Source organism: Heterocephalus glaber, unplaced genomic scaffold, assembly GCF_053883595.1.
Source record: "Heterocephalus glaber isolate CG9 unplaced genomic scaffold, H.glaber_assembly_v1.0 deba00001600, whole genome shotgun sequence".
Classification (NCBI taxonomy): domain Eukaryota; kingdom Metazoa; phylum Chordata; class Mammalia; order Rodentia; family Bathyergidae; genus Heterocephalus; species Heterocephalus glaber.
Window position 1 is genome coordinate 39385553 of NW_028258372.1, and position 19448 is coordinate 39405000.

The 19448-nt window shown below is 56.1% G+C and overlaps 2 protein-coding genes across 6 annotated transcripts; both read right to left on the bottom strand.

Annotated features, from left to right (window-relative positions):
- Nucleotides 1–31: 31 nt before the first annotated feature.
- Mybph (myosin binding protein H) lies at nt 32–7812 on the bottom strand. 3 transcript variants are annotated; one of them, XM_087193913.1, is made up of 11 exons: nt 7422–7812; nt 7192–7326; nt 6323–6490; nt 3999–4087; nt 3599–3794; nt 3283–3422; nt 2418–2577; nt 1367–1503; nt 1034–1220; nt 749–794; nt 32–310 (listed from the first exon to the last, which is right to left on the bottom strand). In XM_087193913.1, the coding sequence occupies exons 1-10, from the start codon at nt 7672–7674 to the stop codon at nt 778–780; spliced, it is 1482 nt and encodes a 493-aa protein (XP_087050039.1). In that variant the 5' UTR covers nt 7675–7812; the 3' UTR covers nt 32–310; nt 749–777. The 3 variants fall into 3 exon arrangements, with proteins under 3 accessions (XP_087050039.1, XP_004862256.3, XP_087050038.1); XM_004862199.4 differs by having other exon boundaries at nt 32–343; nt 7422–7811; XM_087193912.1 differs by having other exon boundaries at nt 32–1220; nt 7422–7811.
- A 544-nt stretch (nt 7813–8356) lies between these two features.
- Nucleotides 8357–18058, bottom strand: Chi3l1 (chitinase 3 like 1). Of its 3 annotated transcripts, none has more exons than XM_021242503.2 (10): nt 17936–18058; nt 17680–17709; nt 16789–16990; nt 16247–16303; nt 15344–15494; nt 14462–14583; nt 13365–13488; nt 12664–12846; nt 11890–12006; nt 8357–9595 (listed from the first exon to the last, which is right to left on the bottom strand). In XM_021242503.2, exons 1-10 carry the CDS (start codon nt 17958–17960, stop codon nt 9545–9547), a joined length of 1062 nt encoding a protein of 353 aa, XP_021098162.1. In that variant the 5' UTR covers nt 17961–18058; the 3' UTR covers nt 8357–9544. The 3 variants fall into 3 exon arrangements, with proteins under 3 accessions (XP_021098162.1, XP_087050044.1, XP_004862249.2); XM_087193918.1 differs by lacking the exon at nt 8357–9595 and adding an exon at nt 11047–11586; XM_004862192.3 differs by lacking the exon at nt 8357–9595 and adding an exon at nt 11047–11696.
- Between the last annotated feature and the right edge of the window lie 1390 nt (nt 18059–19448).

Consider the following 19448-nt stretch of genomic DNA (forward strand, 5'->3'; position numbering starts at 1 on the left):
CGCAATGACGCTCACTGCCACAGAGACTCTGTGCCGCTGCAACACCTTTATTTGGGTGCTTTTCACCCGGTGCACAGGTCTCCAGGGTGGCCCGACCTCTGTACCTTCTGGGCACCTTGGAGGAGGCCTGGCCCGGGGCCTGCTAGGCCCACTCTGGGGTCCTAGGCTCCGTCTTCTAGGGGCAGGAGGCCAGCAGGTACCAGGGATGGTTCCTTCAGCCATTGCCATGGAAATGCAGGTCTTGGGTGTCCGTGGAGCTGCATTTTAGGACTGGCTTCTCAGGCCTGCAGGACCTGGCAGAGAACAGGTCCTGCCAGAACAGAGCCCGGGTGTGGGCTGAGCACTGCCACATGTTGGAAGAACAATTAGAGGTGGGAAAATTACATCTCTTCCCCTCCCTCCTTCAGGCCTGATGCCCAAGGCTGAGCTCTGCCCACCGCAGTTCTGGATCCTTCCTGACTTATCCAGAGCCTCAGAACTGGTAGGGGAGGGAAGATAGGGCAGGGGCTGTTGTCCCCACTTTTCGGAGGAGGACATTGCTAAGGCCACCACCCTGGGACCGTCCACTGCAGCAGCCCCTCGGAGGATCAGAAGCATCGCCCTGCAGTTAGGGCCTGGACATGTGTGTAGTGGCCGCGGCTATAGACTTGTCCCCAGAGCTGACTGCTGCCGCTTCCCCCCACTGTGCCTCCGCTCCCAGCCTCCTCTCTGCTTCCCTGCTGCCCCCAGACATAGCAGAGCCACCTACCTGTCTCCTCATCCCATTCCCGGCACTCTTCAGTGTGTGGCTGAGGCTGGAAGAGATCCTGCAGTTAGAGCTTGGGGAAGGCTGGAGGGAGGGAGAGGTTCAAGGTGTTCCCAGCCCCATGTTCCTGCTTGAAGAGCTATACAGGCAGCCTCCTCCAGCCTCACTGCCCTTTCTCTCCTGCCTTAGTTTTCTGCTCTGATCTGCATCTAGTCCAGTTCCCAAAGAGGGGCTTCTGTCCTCCCATCCATGGCAGGATCCTGGGAGTGACCCTCTCCAGACCCTCACCTTTGACCTCCAGCCGGCAATCCACAGATGCCTCCCCCAGCACATTGACGGCCTTGCAGGTATAGATGCCGGAATCAAAGGGACTGGGTTTCCGGATCTCCAGGGTGCAGATCCCTTGCTCAGAAAGGGCTCGGTACTTGGGGTCGCCCTTGATGTCCATGTTGTTTTTCATCCAGATGATCTTGGGCTGGAGGCATGGACAGAGGAGCATGGTCAGGGAAGGGTGTGGCCTGTGACAGGGCTCCCAGGGGCCACCGCAGGCCTTAGTACGGATGCCTGGAGGATTCTCTAGCCCTGCTGTCCCCAGCTGTCCCCCAGACCAGGGCCCCTCACCTTGGGTGATGCTCGGACACTACAGAACAGCTGGGTGCTGTAGCCAGGGGTGGAGGTGTGGTCAGCCAGGGGCTGGGTGAATGAGGGTGCTTCTGAGAAGTCTCGCTCAATAAACCCTTGAGGTTTGGCAGTGATATCTGGCTGGGTTCAGGGGAGAATTTGAGGTTACAGGAGCGGAGGAGACCTTGTAAGACTGGTCTCACCCAGCATCTTTGGGAAGCAGGTCATGGCACATTCATGGGAGGTAGAAAGAGAACATCACAGAGAGAAGGAAGCTGACACAGGGCTGAGGTGGGTCTAGGAGCAGAGAGGAGTGGGCGGGAAAACTGGAGCCACAGCAGATCTCAGCAAAAGGTAGAGATCAGCAACCTGGAGATACCACGTTTCCTTTCTTTGTCTTTGGAGACCCATCTGGCTTTCTTTTTTTGAAACAAAAGTTTTTTCCTAATTCTGTGGAGCTCAGTCTGGTGTTAACAAGAGCGCACCTTCCAGAGCCTACACAATCTGGCGGGGAGGGCCTCAGACACGGGGGGTGGTGGGAAGAAAGCCTGGAATTCTGCATTTGACGCAAAAGGCTCCTGCGCCTGTTGGAGACAGTAAATGCCACATTCCCCATGTCCGTCTGTGTGGTATTCTCTTTGTGCAGGGAGGTTTGTACTTTTATAAACTTGCCAGGGTCCTCCTGTCACGCGCACATTGCCTTTCAGGGTGGTTCCTGTGGGACACTATGCATGAGGTCCAGCAGTCACACATCTCTAGGATAAGTACCCAGCCTCGTGCAGAGGCCTGCTCATTCGCATGGGTTTGCTCTGTGTTTAAGATCAACCAGCCACATCCATTACTATACAGTCGCTCTGTCAGTGCATGTGTGCATGCGCATGCACGGTGTGTGTGTGTGTGGGGGGGTGGTATGCACATCACTGTGGAGTGGGAGGAGAACAGCAAAGGTTCCAGGGAGCAGGTACTCAGGAGAAGCCCAGAGAGGATACGGGAACCAAGGTCGAGGTGGAGACAGGGTAAAGGTCAGGATGCCTGCCTGGCCCAAACCCACCTGCCTTCCGGATGTGTGCAAGCTCCTTGGTGGCGGTTGCTGAATCGCTGAGGCCGCACAGGTTTTCTGAGAAGACCCGGAAGGAGTACGAGTTGCCAATGATGAGGTCAGAGATGGTGCAGGTGGTCGGGTGGTAGCGCTCCAGCACTGTGAACCATTGCTGTGGGGACCTCAGCTCATCACCCTCACCTCTCACCCATGTTCTTATCTTCCTTGCTTACCCAGTAGGCTCCTCCTCACAGGAGCTCATTCCATGTCCCTAACCCTGGGAGGCGGAGCCATCCAGTTTTTTTGTTTTTTGTTTTTGGTACCGGGGATCAAACTCGGGACCTTGCACTTGTAAGGCAGGCGGTGGAACCACTGAGCTACATCCCCGGCCCCCCCCCCGAGTCATCCAGTTTTGAGCCAGAGGAACTTTGAATTGGGAGAGGGGATCCTGGGTCACTGAGATGAGCACTCGGGTGAGTTCTCCAGTGTCCTCAGAGAATTCTGGAGCCTAACTATGCAAAGTGTGGCCAGCAGATGTGCCGCCTCAGCAGCACCTGGGACTTCCTGCCATGCAGGACCCAGACTCCAGCCAGACATAGCAAACCAGAATTTGCATCTTAGCAAATTCCTGGGTGATTCCTAAACATAATAAGATTTCAGAAACACAGCTTCAGAGCTTGAAAGGCTGCAGAGAGCCCAGTCCAGCTTCTCCTGCAGCCTTTAAGGGAAACAGAGACAGGGAAGAGTCTTGCTGAGGGCCACTTAGGGATCAGTTAGCAGTAGCACTGGAGTGGGGTGCTGTGACTCATAGTGAGATGGACCTTCTCAGCCACCGTTGCCATTCCTCCCCGACCCCACTCGGCCCCAGCCGGCTTACCCCTGTCTTTTTGTCTGCCTTCTGCACTGTGTAGCCTAGGAGCTCTGTGTTGCCTGTATCCTGGGGTGGAGTCCACTCAAGGGCAGCATTGCATCCCCAGACATCCAGTACCCGGATGCTCTTGGGGGGTCCTGGCCTTTCTGCAGGACCAGAGTGGGAAGAAAAGTAGGCGTAAGCCCGGGCCTGCCATGAGATGCCCAGACCCAAGATTCGGCTCTTGCAATGGTTTCTTAGCCTGCTCCCCACCTGCCATCAGCTCTAGGGTAGGAGGGGAAGCCGAGTCCCAGGAGGCAGCCCCTTCTCCCTCAGCCCGTACCAATCACCAGGATATCAATGGTGGCCTTGGCTTCCAGGCCTTCTAGCCGCACAGTGAGCTCATAGCAGCCTGAGTCGGAGCGCTGGGCCGAGCGGATGAAGAGGATGGAGTCCTGGTCCCCACTGCGCACACTCACTCGCTGGCTGTCCAGGGCCTGGCCATTGTGGGTCCATGAGGCTTGAGGCTTGGGCTTCCCCTGGCAGGGAGGAGTACTCCGGTGAGTGTGGCTGGCTCTGGACGCCCATGCCTGCCCTGTGGCCTGCCTGCCTGTGCACAAGCTGGAGGATCACAGCGGAGGCAGGCCTTGTGGTCCCCGGGAGACCCCCCGGAGACACCGACACTCCCCTTGGATGTGTCAGCCTGGGCTCTTGCCCTCCGCCACCTAAGGAGGCAGACCCACCTGGAAGGGAATTTGCAGGTTGATAGACTCTCCCACCAGGCGGACGTAGATCTGACGAAGGTGGCGGGGGACACGGATCTTGGGGGCCTCTGCATGAAAGCAAGTCTGGGCTTATCACAGCAGGTGGACAGCTGGATGGGGCTCCTGGGGCAGGAGTAGGGGACAGCTGGTGTGGGCTGCTGGCCAGACAGGAGGACTCCTGGGTGCGTCCCAGCTGGCTCCTTATGAGAAAGGCAAAGCTCTCAGTCCCGGGGTGGAGGGGCCCAAATTCCTTAAGGGCCCTGGGGAGCTGGGAGTCAAGAGGTTCCACGGAGGTCAGGGCCTCCTTGGTGTGAACTGGTAAGCATTCAGTTCACTGATCCCAGACACTCCCTTGGCACCTCACCCTGCCAGGCTAGGATTTGCCCGGCAGCCCAGGCATTCTCCAGCTCAAGACGGGGCTGCAGCCAGCTCTCTGTCTCCCCCTGCAGGAGAACAGGTGTTGCATCTGTTGGCCTGAGCTCCTAAGGAGGGAGGCAATGTCACCCATCCTGTGATCCAGCGCCCTGCACACCCTGGCCCAGGACTCTCAGAGATCCCTTTGTGAGACCCTGCTTGCTCATTCTTCTGGGAAGATGAGTCTTCCCCGACCGAAAGGAGGCTGGAGCAGGAATAGCCCCTTCTTCCTGTGTCTCCTCCCAGTCTTTAATCTCAATGGCCCCTGCTATGGCAGGGAACCACATTCCTGACCACACCCTTATTCAGATCAGGGCAGCCGCTGAAGTCTCTGGACATTCCAAGGGAAGCTGTAGTGGCCACTGTCCCCGTCCCTGGTGGTGGCTTCTCAGTAACAAACAGGTGGCAGCAGTTGGTCGTGGCATGAAGGGCGCCCAAGGAGGAGACAGTGAGAAGGAACACTGTGTCTCCAAGGATTAGCTGAGCAGGCACTTGGCTTGGGGACCCGCAGGCCTGGAGTGCTCTAGGGGCAGCTGCAGGTGGCTGAGGAGGGACAGCTGAGCAGCTGAGGATCCTGGACAGGCCCCCACTCTGCCCTGCCCACAGAAGCCTGGCTGCTTCACACTTGTTCATGGCCTCCTCCCCCCTTTCTCTCCAGGAAATCCCCTCCTCTCCTGCCAGAGGAATTTTAATGGAGAAGAGGGTGCTAGTCTGGCTGGTTCCTTCAATGCTGGGCCTCGGTGGTCTCTCCAGTCTGAGCCCCCTAGGGCTCTGGGGGAAGGTCTGGGACTCTCCCATCCAGGAGGGCTTCCTGGCCTCTCCAGGCTACGGTCAGCACGGCCATACTGCAACTGCCACGTGGAGCTGTGCCGCGCTCCAAGCTCAGAAACCACCAGAAAAGATTTCCTGCTGCCCAGCAGGGTAGGAATGGTCCTGTGCGAACACCACAATCTCAGACTGTCACCAAAAGGCTGGATGGCCCTGAGGGAGTCCCTGGGCCCTTTGGAATCTCTTGGCTTGGACACACCAGCCACAGCAGTCTTGGTTCTAAGCTGCCAGGCCTGAGTAGTGCCTTGAATCCAAACCTGACCCCTCCTGTGGCCATGACACCCTATCCTCCTATCACCTTGTCCAGAACTCTGGGGTTCTGCTCCAAGCCTCCACTGGAACCATCCAGCCCCTTGGTGCCAGAGCACAAAGGAAGATGGAGAACCCCTCAGGCCACCTGCTTGCCTGCATCTCTCTTCACCCTGGGGCCCTGCACTGTCTCCAGAGACCTGAGACCAGGCCAAATGACTCATTGCCATTAACAGACTGAAACCCGATCAGCAGGGAGGGCAGCGAGGGAGGATTGAGGCTCATATACCCTGCAAATAGAAATATTAGCAACAGGGACAGCAGCTGGCCTCCATGTCCCCAGCGAGGCACTACCTTCCTGGAGGCTTCATGGGCCTTTAGCAGATCCTCTTATTCCCACCAGGGCTGAGGAAGACAGGGGGCAAGCTTTGGGTTCTAGATGGTTTGGGAGAATCTGGAACCCAGGCCTCCCAGGCCTCAGGAAATGGGCAGAAAATGAGCTGCCATGCCTGCTGGAGGGACTAAAATGAGATAGAAGGACCGACAGATGGCTCTTAGCACTGGGACCCTGAGAAGCTCTCTTCTGGGCAGCAGGAAGCCCCTCCCCAGTGCTTGGGGGCAGGACCACTGGGGAAAATGGCTTCTTTGATTACCAGAGGCCCTCGCTGCTGAGAGAAGCCACCTGAAACTTTTTCCAGGCAAGATGGCACCCGCATGTGGCTTGTGTGTGTGGCTGTGGGAGTGACATGGTTGCCCAGCCTCGGTCTCTCTGCTAGACAAGGGCTGGGAAGCAAGAGGTGAGCTGGCTTTACCGATGATCTCCTGGATATGGACAGGCTGGTCCAGCAGGGCCGGTGGGCCGGCCCCGGCGGAGCTCACTGCGGCCACTCGCAAGAGGAACTTGTCTCCCAGAGCCAGGTTCCGCACGGTCTGCTGGGTCACCATCATGGGCCGGGGAGTCACAGGCACCCACTCTGAGGCTGGGGGCACAGAGGGCACGTGAGGCCATGGTGACATGGCCAGGGGCACCCTTCTCAGTGGGGCCTCCCTTCTCCATGGTGATCTGGGCACGTCGACCTCCCTCCCCAGCCCTGTCTCCTCCCCCGCTCTCCTTCCCTGACTTCTTAGTGTTGACACATCAAAGACAATGTTAGAGCTGTAGAATGATGGCCAGAGATGGGGCTGCCGAAGCCCTGAGAGGGTTGGACACATTTACAAAATCACAAAGTAAGAAAGAGGAAGAGGCCAGGGTGAACTTCACTGTCATGAAGGAGGACCATGGGATCAAATGGTCCCACGGACTGGGATCAAACTCCTCCCCTCCTTCCTTTTCCCTCACTGGCTATTGTTCTCCCCTCTGCAGCATCTCTGCTCGTCACCTTCTACGTTGTCCTCCTCAAGCAGGCTTCTCTGAGGCTTAACACCTCTTTCCTTCTCATTAGAGCAGTGCCCAGTGTCCCCCACCCTCATGTAACTCAGAGGTTCCCTGCAGCTGGAGGATGAGGGGCTCCTGAGGTCACAGGACAGCCCCCCACTTTCAGAGGTCCCAGTGGAGCAAGAGGGTTTGGGTGCAGGGTGCTAGGGAGACCTCTGCCTGCACTCCCTCCCTCTGTGTTGCCCCTCGACCCACTGCCCTTCACCCTGCCTCCCCTGGGCATATGCAAGGCTGAGCCCAGCTCACCTCCCTCTCGGCAGAACTCCAGCATGTAGCCCTGGAGTCCCAGCCTCCCCAGCCTCTCCGGGGGCTCCCAGCTCACAGTCACAGAGTTGTGGCTCACATCCACGACGGTCAGCAGCAGCGGGGAGCTGGGGACATCTGCGGGGAAGCCAGGGCAAGACAACGAGGTTGGTGCCCCAGAGGCCCTCCCCACATGCTTGTCTCTCCCTCCACCCTGCCCCATCTCTGGTCACCTTCACTTGCAGGTGCAGGCTTAGTGGCTGCAGAAGCTTCGGGAGCTGCAGGAGCTACAGGGGGTGCAGGGGCTGTGGGGGCAGGTGCCTGAGCAGCAGGCCCCTGGGGCTCCCGAGCCTGCTCCTCCCCAGTGGACTCTGATGCTGCTGCTTCTCCGGAAGGCCCTGTGGTAGGCACCTTGGCAGACTCAGACTCAGGCACTGTCTCGTCTCGGCCAGAGGCAGGGGCCTCTGAGGTGGCTTTTCCTGCCATAGCTGGGCCGGCTGCTGATCTGGCTGGTGTGCTCGGGGGTGGGCAGGGGAGGGTCTGGGCCTCCAGGTAGGTGGCTAGGACATCTAAGTCCAGGCTTATATAGCCGGGGGCTGCCCCACCCCCAGCAAATGATTCCCAGCTGTGGGGTCAGGTCAGGCAGGGGGACAGCAGGGCGGGGAGGCGCCCAGGCCAGGAATAGCTCTGGAGGAGGAACTACGGGGCCCCTTGAGGAGCACACGAGCTTGCCATCACCCGGACTGGACCTCACAGCCAGGGTTCTAGTGCCAGAGGGGCACAGGGGGTGAACTGGGACATCACTGGGGCCTGTGCCAGGGATCAGGGACCAGGACAGTGGGAGAAAGCAGCCATCTGGAGAAAGAGACAGGGTCTAGGGGGCCACTTGGCCCTGGGTCTGCCAGCCTGGGGGCCTGGGGTCCAGACAGCCGGGACCGGCCTCCCCTATAAGGGCTCCATGCTTTTTCTCTGGGGTCTACACAGCCCTGGTCCCCACAGTCGGGGGATTCCCGCTTGTGCTGTGGAAGGCTGAGGGTCCAAGAGAGGGAGGGAATTGAGATATCCATGGTGGAGGGCTGGCCAGAGGAAGGTCCTCCAGCAATGGGACCCCAGAAAGGAAGCCTGTCTGTCTGTTTTCTGCTGCTTTAACAGAATACCACAGATGGGGTAAAATTATAAACAACAGTTTATTTGCTTATGGTTCTAGAGGTGAGGAAGTCAAAGAGCTTGGTGCTCACATCTAGTGAGGGGCTTTGTGCTGGGTCATAACATGGTGGAAGGGCAAGGAAGACAGGGATATTAGCTTGAACTCATCCTTTCTGCTGGGGACCCACTCATGATATAAGTGACCCACTTCCACGATAAGGGCATTAATCCATTCATGAAGACATCACCCCGTGGCCTAATCACCTCTTTATAAGCCCTACCTCTTAACACTGTTAAAAGCAATTACATCTCTGAGTTTTGGAGAGGATATTCCAACCATAGCAGGGACTAAGCCCCTGCTTCCAGTCTCTGTTAGGAGGCCAGTAAGGACGCAGCCTACCTCAATTCCTGCTCCAGTCCTCAGTTTCCCATGTACTACTGAGAACTGTTTCCCTTGGGGTTTTGGTTGAGATGAAGTCATAGGCAGACCTGAAGAGACCCTCCCTGCTGGACAGCAGCGCTCTGAAACTCCTAGCCTCCTGGCTGGAATGGAGATTCTCTGTGTGGGAAACCAGGCAGGTGTGGCCAAATTCCTAGTCACTGATCCACTCATTCATTCAACACAATGTTAAAATGGGTAGTAATTTAAAATCCAGAAAATACCATGTGTTGGGGGGAGGGGGCAATAAAAACTTTCATTGCTGGTGGGAGGTAAACTGGAGCCATGACTCTGGAAAGGGAGATAGTGCCAAGTGACATTAATCGTGCACCTGCTTGGTAACCACACAGGTCACTCCTGGAAACGCTCATGCATGAGCCCCAGGAGACACAATGAAAGGCATTCGCGGCAGGGTTACTTCTAATACCCTGAATCTGGGAGGGAACAGTGCTCCCTCGACAATGGGGTAGATAAATAACTGCAGAGCACTTCTGCAACTCTAAAGCAAAATATGGAATAAAATGAAGAAATTCAGCTATAGCACAGCTGATCTCACAGACCTGACTGTGAGCAAAAGGAGCCAGCCACACAGAAATGGTGTCATCTCATACACATTAAATTCAAACGCAGGCCTCGCGGGAGTCTTCTTCAAGATGCATCCATAGGTGGTCAGCCCATAAAGGAGAGCAAGGCCCGAGGTTAGCGCAAAGGTCTAGATGATGCTGTCCCCCAGGGAGGGGATGGTGGAGGCTTCAGGATGCCACCAGGGCTTCATTTTCTGCTGTCAGTGGTGGTCACACAGGCTTTCAGTTCATAATAACTCTTTAAATTAAACAAATACATTGTATGCACTCTTTAGCATGTATGATGTATCTTACAATCTAAAGATAATCAAACATGCACTTTATTTAGGGTCCTCAGCAGTAGAGGGTCTGGAGAGCCTTTGGGTCCAACCCTGCCTGGTTGGCCACGTCCCCTGCCAGGTCACTCAGTGTCCTGCCGGGCAGGGAGCAGGGCCTGGAGATGCGATCTCCATCCTTGGCCTCTGACTATGCAGCTATAAGCGAATGTGACTAACTCTACAGGACCCTGAGTCAGCCCTGGACAGCCTGTCCAGAGCTGGGGGAAGGGTGGCCCCAGGGGATAGGAGTTGGCTCTTCAGGCATGTTCACAGACCTGGGGTTTCAAAGACTCTGTGTGGTAGGGCAGGCAGTGCCCAGGATTAGGGATCACTTGGTCCCACTGGCCAGCAGTGAAATGCCAGGTACCCCCTAAGGCTCTGGCCAAGTCCTTTTGCCATTAGCAGAGCTTTGACCTTCGAATCAGCTGTATCTGCCCAGCTCCAGCTGGTTCAGATTTCAGGGAAGTAGACAGGTATTTCCTTCCTTACACCTCAAAGCACAGTGGCAAACCATAGGGCCAACGCATGATTATCCCAAGTCACAGATAATCCAAACATCAAGGAATCCACAAATAAATTCTCTTTAGTTTTGGAGTATGGATCTGGACTCTTGTTTGGGTAAAGTCATGTCCGGGGCCCTGGAAGTTCACAGAAGCCCGGTGAGAACATCTTCACCTCATAAAAGGCTGGGAAACTACCTGGTCTTCTAAGCCACTCCTAGTCCATTCATCCTCCCCCTCGACAGCTTTGATCTCTGCATGGGCTGAGGGATGAGTGTGAGAGGGGAACTAGAACAAGGATAGAGGACTGGGGACAAGGACAGCACTGGGACAGCCCTCAGCTTTCAGTTCAGCAATGGAATGGTCTGTGGGTCACCGGGAGTACGGAGAGCCAGGAGATCCATCTCTGAAATGCCCTGCAGAGGTTCCAGCCCTGGGAGGCCAGGAGGTTCATGGGAAAATGCCTCCCTTCCCTCCTGTCCCTGAGGATCTGGGTTTGGGGCTCTCTAACTTGGTCCTGGGACCAGCTCCCAGCACCTGCCCAGAGATTAGAGGAGGTGAAGTGTTAGGATGAAAGGGCTTTCCTTCCCAGGGCCTACTAGCCTTCAAGAAATAGCAATGGATTCTTTCAACAAGGAATTTCACTTGGAAGTCTGGATGGCAATGAACTAATATCTAGAAGGCCATCAGCCAGGCTTTGGTGAATCCGAGGATGCTGCCTCCTCGGGATCTGGCAGAGGACATGGTGGCCTCAACCGCTACAAGTTCGAGGCTCCCAAGCCTCAGAGAGAGGAATCCAGAAAAGTCAGGGGAGGTGAGCCCAGTGGTCCCGTGTGCCCACTAAGACAGACTGAAGCGGGTGCAACCCCCTGTCAAGCTCTTGTACTTTATTGAGGAGCTGTGGAGTTAGAAAAGGGAAGTGAGATAGGAGACACGGTTATGTTCCTAAGTGAAGGTTTCAAGTTGGGCTTTGCCGAGGGTGTTATTAGTATGGTCACTGTGTCTTGTAGGGTGTTTGCATACTTGGTGGCGGATGTTGCCAAAATGCTGTCCTTTCGTATGGAAGATGGGGTAAAGAAGTTGCAGAAATCTCCTTGTGCTGAGCTTGGAGTCTGTGCACATTTCCATGAATCAGCAGATGTCTATTGATCCTGTGTGTTACACGGGGCTGGTCTCCAGGCTCACTGAGCCCAGAGCTCCACACTACCTCCTGTCCACAAGGACTGAGCTCCAATGTCATTCCTGTGGCCCTCTTCACAGGTTCCAAGGGAGGGAAACTGAGGCTCGGCCGAGGGACTTAGCAAGTGATCAGGTTCTGGGCCAGCTGGAGCCAGAAGGTGTGAGGGTGTCCTTGGCCCTTGCTGCGTGCAGAAGGTTGGGCCTAAGCCGCAGTGAGAACATCCTTGATGGCACTGGTAAGGGGGAAGGGTAGATTCTGGCCACAGGAGGTGCCCTGGACGTCATCCAAATCCAGGGTCCACACTATGGCACCTGCCAGCTGCCTGCTTTTCAGGTACTGTGCCTAGTGAGAGGGGTCCAGAGGGGCCAGTGTGTGTATGGAGGAAATGTGTGGTGTGGCTTTTCCCTATGGGAGGGGACAGCAGTACTGGAGACCCAGCCTTTGGGACAGGGGACAGGATCTGGGTCCTGGGAGCCTGGCTGGGCTCCCATCTCCCTCCTTGTCCTGAGGCGTGCAGGGCTTTCGGGAAGCTTACCTTGCTTCTGACACTTTCCTGGTCATCGTACCCCACCCACTGGTTGCCCTTGGTAGCGTAGGGAACCTTCTGGCTGGCGATTCTCTGGACTGTCGCTCCATGGAGGAAGTTACAGATCTGAGCAGAGAACAGGACAGGGGCAGTGCGGGGAAACTTTGCAGGTCACCAGAAGTCATTCCCCAAATCTCTGCCAGCCCCTTGCTTCAGCTGACAGTCTTACTTGCATGGTCTCTAGGCTGCGTGCTTCAAGAAGATTTATGAAAAATGGATGCAAATGTCCCAGAGTTCAGCTGCTGTAGCTTGGGGGTACTCAGGGGGGTCTGAGTGTCTCCTCTGTCTTTTTTTTTTTTGGTACCGGGGATCGAATTTGGGTTCTTGTGCTTGTGAGGCAGGCAGCGAAACCACTGAGCTAAATCCTCAGCCCTGCCTCCTCTGTCTTAGATAGGGTTGTGAGAATGCTGGGTTGGTTGGGCCCAAGGACCAGCCCCAGGCCCACAGAAGGCAGAGGCTGGACTGAACCAAAGACCCTGACTCTTGGCCACTGCTCCAATTTTGTGGCCAGAGGAGTATTTGGGGAGCTTGGTGGTGCAGGTCCCTGTGCCTGCAGCTGCTGGAGGCTTTCAGGAGCAAAAGGCCTGATGCCCTCCCTCCTTCTCAGGGATACTAGGCCAACTGAGCATGCTTTTCTTCCCAAAAGAGAAAAGGCAGGGTGGGAGGACCCCCTCCCCCAGGGTTGCTTTGCTGGGAATCTTACCTTCTCCCTAACTCCATTACCTCATAGTAGGCGAGGGTCCCTTCCTCCTTGGTGAACTGGCCTGCTAGTCCTGGCCCCGAGATCGGGGCTCCGACACCGTTCTCAGAAGAGGCCAAGGTATAGGTCTTCCCGAAGGTCGGGATGCCCATCAACAGCTTGCTGGCTGGGGCACCCTGCAGCAACATGTACCCTACGGCATGGTCCTGGGTGGGGGTAGGACAGGGACAGACCAAGCAATTAGCCAGGCTGCAGGTGCATGGGTGGGAAAGGCTGTTCAGTTAGTGCTGCCGCCTTGGCAGAGGAAGGTGCAGTTCCACAGTGCCTCTGGGATTCCCCGTTCATCTGGGAACCGCTAATTTCAGCTTAAAATGAATTTTAAAGTTTCATTCTTGGAAAACTCCTTTTAGGCATAGGAGGTGATTATTACCATTTGACAGATGCAGAATTCAGGGACTGGTTCAAGCACGTAGTAGGTTAAGACGAGCGAGACTCCCTTCTTCTCTCAGGCCCCAGCCTCCCTCCATTCTGCCCTGGCCTTTACTCAGTCTCCTCTGCAGGGCCCATTCCCAGAGCCATGGGGAATGTAGACTCCACTTCCTCCTCTGCGAAACGGGTCTCACAACCCCCGACAGCAGTATTGTATGGAGGAATGGAGGGCTGTGTGTGGGCCAGGCAGTGGCAGGGCTTTGTGGCCCCTTCCCTCTCCTTTCCGGGCACCCACCACGTTGTTGAATCTGTCCGCCTTGCCATCCAGCTCGCCTCGGAAGAGGGCGCTGTGATGTCCTGTGGTTTGGCGCCAGGCTCCATGGAAATCGTAGGTCAGAATGCTGATGAAATCCAGGTGTCTGGGAGGAGGGGTGTGAAGGGCCAGGTGGGAGGTTAGAAAAGCTCTTAGCCCCACATCCAAGGTCCCAGCAGGGGAAGGAGGCAGCCGACAGGCCATGGACCAAAGCCCAGCAGCTCCTGGGGACTGGTGTCCCGGCTGTTGGGGCCCCCCCGGGCTCAGGCAGAACAGGGGCTCTGGCATGCCGCAGGGCTTGTTTGGGAGCCAGCTTCCACCTTACTCAGCCCCTCCACCTGCGTGCTCAACCTGGTGGCAGCAGGCCTAAAGCAGCAGGGACAGATGGCCCAGCACGGAAGGAGCAGGACATGAGATGGCCCAACCTATGGTGCATGGGTGGAAAGGAGTTTCCACGGTGCACGGGTGAGTGGACTGTGGGCGAGTGGCACGTGTAAGAGCATTGGAAGCCTAGGGCAAATGGTTGACAGCTGCCTCTTTCCTACCCAAGCGCCGAGTCTGCATGCTCTGAGGTTCTGAAGGAGATTCTACAGGTGGGTGGGAGTCTCACCGTGCTGCCTGGGCTTGCGAGTCCCTGCATGGCTGTTGGCCTCTCAAAGTCACATGGACGAGGTGCAGGGTGAGGAAGGGGCTCCCTGTGTGCACCCTGAGGACCTCCCAGCATTGTAGAAATGAAAGCTAAGACTCCGCTGGTCTGCTCTGCCTGGCATGAGGATGTCTGGTGGATTTGTGCAGCCTCTTCTACTCCCTTTTCCCAAACACATTCATAGCAACCCTCTCAACTGGTCAACAACACCATAAGTGGGAAAAAAATGACAAGCGTGTTGTGCCCTGCCTGACAGATTGGGAAACTGCAGTACAGAGTGGGAAAGTGACTCTCTGAAGTTCACAATTTGGATCTTGGAAGGACTGGGTCCTGAAACTCAGTCTCCTGAGCCTTCATGGCCTATGCGGGCAGGGCTGGGGAGGGCTGGCTGTCTGCAGGGGAACCCAGGGAGCGGCCTGGGCAGGAGGCTCACCGGGATATCTGGGCAATGTCATAGCTGGCGTCTATGGTGACCTTCCCTGCAGACAATGCTGCGCTGAGCAGGAGCTGCTCCTTTCCGGCCTGCGTCTCCTTTAAAAATTCAGCCTTCATTTCCTGGATGTGAGACCGTGAGTGAGAGGCATTCAGGAGGCACAAGAAGGACACTGCTCAGGGACACTGAGGTCTCTGAGCACCCCATGAGCTGTCCCCATCTGTTCGAACCCCAGTCTGCCCAGGGCTCAATAGTAATGATTTCAAAAATGGCCCATCAGGCTGGGGATGTAGCTCAGTGGTGCCACACCTGCCTCGCAAGCACAAGGTCCTGTGTTCGATCCCCGGTACTGGAAAAAAAAAAGTGTCCCATCCATGGTCCCATTCTTTTACTAAAACTTGGCTGGACCAGTCTCATCTTCAAACGCACACACACCCATGAGCCCTCCACAACTTCCTGTGCTGGAGGGACCATTAGGATGTGGTCAGGCGGGTGGAGGGTGCTAGCTTTTCAGCCCACACTTTGTTCTAGCTGGCACACGAAGTCACAAGACCAGAGACGGACACTGGTAGTGTGAGTTCATTTCAACTGGTACTTTGCTCCTGGGGAACCAGAGATGCATGGGCTCCCCACAAACACAGCTGATGTTCCTGGATGTAGTACATCCTGGGCAGCAAGTAACATCTGTTTAGGACTGAATGGTGGACAGCGGTGAGCAGTGAGGGATGGGTACCACACCCCACCTGCCACTGTGGCCACAGGTATCTTCTTTGCTGAAACCCCCTGCCTGTCCCTGGAGGACATCAGCTTCGGACAGCTTCTAACCCACCCACGCCCTGGCCTTGCCATCCACCACCCTGCTTTACCCGACTGGCCCAGCACCTTGATCAGGGTGGTAAAATGCTCCTTGTCTCTCCGTTGGGGGTACATCCAGGCTAGGTCCAGCCCATCAAAGCCATGGGCCCGCAGAAACTTTGGCACTGACTTGATGAAAGTCTTGCGTCTCTGGGTGCTGGAGGCTATGCTGGAAAATCTAGGACCCAAATCACCCCATAGTGTGCTCAGCACTGACGAGTTAGGTGCCCTGGCCTTGGCGGGGGGGTGTTCCAGGACCTGAGGAACAGGGATCCTGAGCCCACACAGCTCCGGGAAGGCCTGGTGGGGACAGCACCCATGTCAGGCATCAGAAAGAGCTGTACGTTAGAGCCGGGCATTCCTGATTTCCAAGCCTGGACTGTGACTCTCTAGTCAACCTCTCTGAGGAGATTATAACCTAAGTCTCAGTTTCCTCATCTGTACAGTGGAATAATTGTAATCTCCACAGCACTGATGGGAGGATCCCATGTGATACTGTGGGAGAGGATGTCTGGCTCAAGAGGGAATTCTTTCAGCCACTCCACCCCCTTATCAAGCCCTCTCCAACTCTGTGTGCTCTGGGAGTCCTCTTAGGGTCTCCAAACCCTCACATTGCTCCCTTGGTTTCCAGCCTGCTCCCCCAGGCCCTGTGGCAGAGTTCACAGAAGTTGTTTGTGTTCAGTCCAGAGAGGCAGTGGGAAAGAGCACTCATGGGGAAAGAGAAGAGCCGCTGTCAGCTTGCTGTGTGATTCTTGGTAAGTCCCTTTAACTCTCTGGGCTCTGATTTCATGGCTGTTCATAGAGCAGGCCCATGACAAGCATTTAAGCTTCTGTGCCTAACGTGCTGTAGTGGCTGTCACCCCACACAGTGGGTGGGGAGAACCATGGCTCTTCTCTATCCTTTTGTCCTGCCCCAGGACTAAGTCTTACCTTTGAGAGCCAAAGTTCCATCCCCCAACAGACAGGAAGGTCTTCAGGCTGGGGTTCCTGTGGGGCAGGGGTGGAATGAATTTGCCAAGACACCGGGGAGCATAATCTGGGAGGCTGTCGCAGGGTTCCTGCTTTGGGTGATGGCTGGGTTAGGCCTCTGATATCCTCCCACCCGAGACTCAGTGTCCTCAGAGACCACAGACACTGTGGCAGTTACTCTGCAGTACGCTGCCCCTTATTGGTCCCCCTAAGAGGAATGCCAAAGAATGGTGAAGCAGCGTTCCACACATTTTCCATGCTCCCTGAACAGGCACCTTTAGGGGAAAGAGAGAGCACCCTTCCCAGGGGAGCTCAGGGTACCTGCTACAGTTGGCCTGTCCACTCCAAATGCTGCCCAACACCCACCAGCATCACCCCCTTCCCAGTGAAGCCAAGGCCCCCAGTCCTCCACCCAGAGGTGGCACTGTAGGCCTGCACCCATGCTCTTGGATAGACCTGTTCAATCCCCTCCACTCTCTGTCCTGGCCAGCCTGTGGCCTGACCTCTTTTTAAGTGAGTTCAGCTGGCCATAGAGCGTCACATCATTCCACTCCAGAGTGTCGATCTCATTGTCACTTATGTTGGCAAAGCTGTAGATGATGTGGGTACAGAGGAAGGGGTCGATGGCATCGGGGAAGCAGCTCCCATCACCTTCCCGGTACTGGGACCAGTTGGTGTAGTAGCAAACCAGTTTGTATGCAAAACCTGAAGGAGAAATCTGGGCCTGGATCCAGCCAGACACCTTCTGGCTGAACCCAGAGTTGAGCACCACTGGGGTGTGGGGCTGTGGTCTGGAGGAGTTGAGGACAGAGTTGTGAGCAAAATGAGAATTCTTAAATAGAAGGAGCCTGGCTTCTGGCTTGGGACCTGCAGTAGGGTCTGATCTGAGAGAAGCTCCGGCCCATCTATCTATTCTCGGTCCCCTGTGGGAGTGACCCTGCTGGTACCCCACACGAGGGCAATGCCCAAGCTGGGGTCTGCTGCCACAGGGGACCAGGAAGCTCTTCCTTTCCTCTCAAATTCCTCCCAGCAAATGAAGTCCTTTCTGGCCACTTGGTTAGGGAGGAAGGCAGTGGGCCTCACTTCTCCCTGAGGTTATGGGTTCCTGGTCACAGCTCCTGCAAACTGTTAGTCAGAGCCATCTCTGAACCTGGGTCCTTTAAAGATTGTTTTGAAAAAAAATTCACGTGTGCAGAAGAGTAGAGAGATAGAGTGATGACTATCCATATAAGCAAGCAGCTTGGTTGAACAAATGCAAATATCTCCAAGCCATTTGAGTCACAGAAGAGACTGGCACAGTTCCCCAGTGCCGAGACCCCCCTGCCATGCCTCAGCACCCTGCAGGCTTCATGGAGATGGGTGGGGAGTGGGGTGGGGGATGGGGGGCTACTTACAGCACTGGAGCAACACCAGAACTGCGAAGCCTGAAGGGAAATGGAGGTCAGATTCCCTGCAGGCTCACAGGCCCTCCCTCCCTCCCTCCCCCCGCTCCCCCTCCCAGGCCATGCAGATCTTCCCTCCAGCTACACGGAACCCCCTGTCCCCTCCCACCCCCACCCCCCAGGTAGGCAGTGGGCCACCATGCAGTGGCTCTGTGGGGTTCAGCCAAAACCCCTGACCAGTCCAACCCCACGTGGCCAGTGCAGAGACCTGTCAGAGTCCCCCTTGCCCCCATCCTGGTGCAGCAGAGCAGGCCCACTGGCTTCTAGCGCTCAGCTGCCTCTTCCTGGGACCCATACTTCCCTTTAAACCCCTCACACGCCCTCTTCCACACCCAAACCATCCCCTTTACAGGAACTCAGTGTGTGTCAATGAAGGAACCACGCTTTGGCTGGAGGTGGGGGCAGAGTCCTGCCAGTCACTAGGTTGGGGTTGAGAAACCCTGGAGTTTTGAAAACTGCTGGCCAGGTCTTCATGAGGCGCCTGCGGGCAGCAGAGCCACTGGGCGGCGACTCAGCCACTTTCGAAAGCCTCCCCCCGCCCCGCTCCTTCTGCCTGCCCCCGCTTGCTTCTTGCCAGCAGTTTCCCGGCTTTCCTGGCAGCTTCTTCCCATCCAGCCCTCAGTCCAGGCCCCTGGCCAGGTTGAAACCGGGTACAATTGAGTTACATAAGCCACAGCACCCCGAATAAGACTGTTATTGTATCGCCTCGCCAGACCAGACCTGCCCTCCCCTCAAACCTTCTCTCTCCTGGATGCTCCCACGTCTGGCCCAGGGCTAGGGAAGGACCAGGGAGCCTTGGGGTGGCTTGCGCAGAGAAGTGAGGGTGCCCACATCCCTTCCTTTTAGCAAATTACATGCTGATTATTAAATGGAAAGCCGGGAGAGGAGAGGAAATTCCCGAGAATATTCTGAGCTCAGAGGTCATTTTCTCCCCCTTTCTAAGTCCCAGTAAAAATCAGTAAGAAAGGGCCTGTGGCAAGCTAGGGGGCTGGCAAAGTCCCAGGCGTAAACACCGGCCCCTTGTGATTGCCGGAGCAGCTGCACAGGAAACCTGGGATCAACACTTGCTGTCCTCACAGTGATGCTCTTGCAGCCCAAGCCCGGAGGTCACCCCTCTCTGGCGCTCTGAGAGTAAGAACAAGCACAGCTGGGTGGTGGAGCGCGTTCTTAGCCTGCCTGAGGCCCTGGTGTCCATCCGTGGACCACTGAACAGCAACCACAAAAGATGGCCACTTCCACACGGCCAGAAAGATTCAGGACAACCCCATTTCTCCATCCACAGGCTATCGATTAATAGACAGTGAGGGAAAAGTTCAGAACTGGAAGAGCCAGTTGGGCCAGAGATTCCCACCAGGCCATTCCTTTCTACACAGCCGTGGAGGGTCACGTAGGAGCTGTGTTCATAGCTCCCTCCCATCCCTTCTCTCCTCCCTTTCGATTCCTCTAAAGCTCCGGCCGCCCCTCCCATTCACGGTAAGATCAGCAGACGAGAAGCAGCTTGCCTTGCATCATGCTCTGTGTGCTGAAGGTCACTGCTTCCTCCTCTAAGTCTTTTGTGCTCAAGATGACTGTCAGTGAGAACTTGCCTTGCCTGTTGGGGCAATGACAGGGGGACTTCCTGGCATCTCCCACAGAGACTTCACAGAGCAGCAGATGTGGGCAGAGATTTCCATAAGGTGCGGGATATGAAGAAAATATTTCCTATTTTCGCTCTCCGCCTT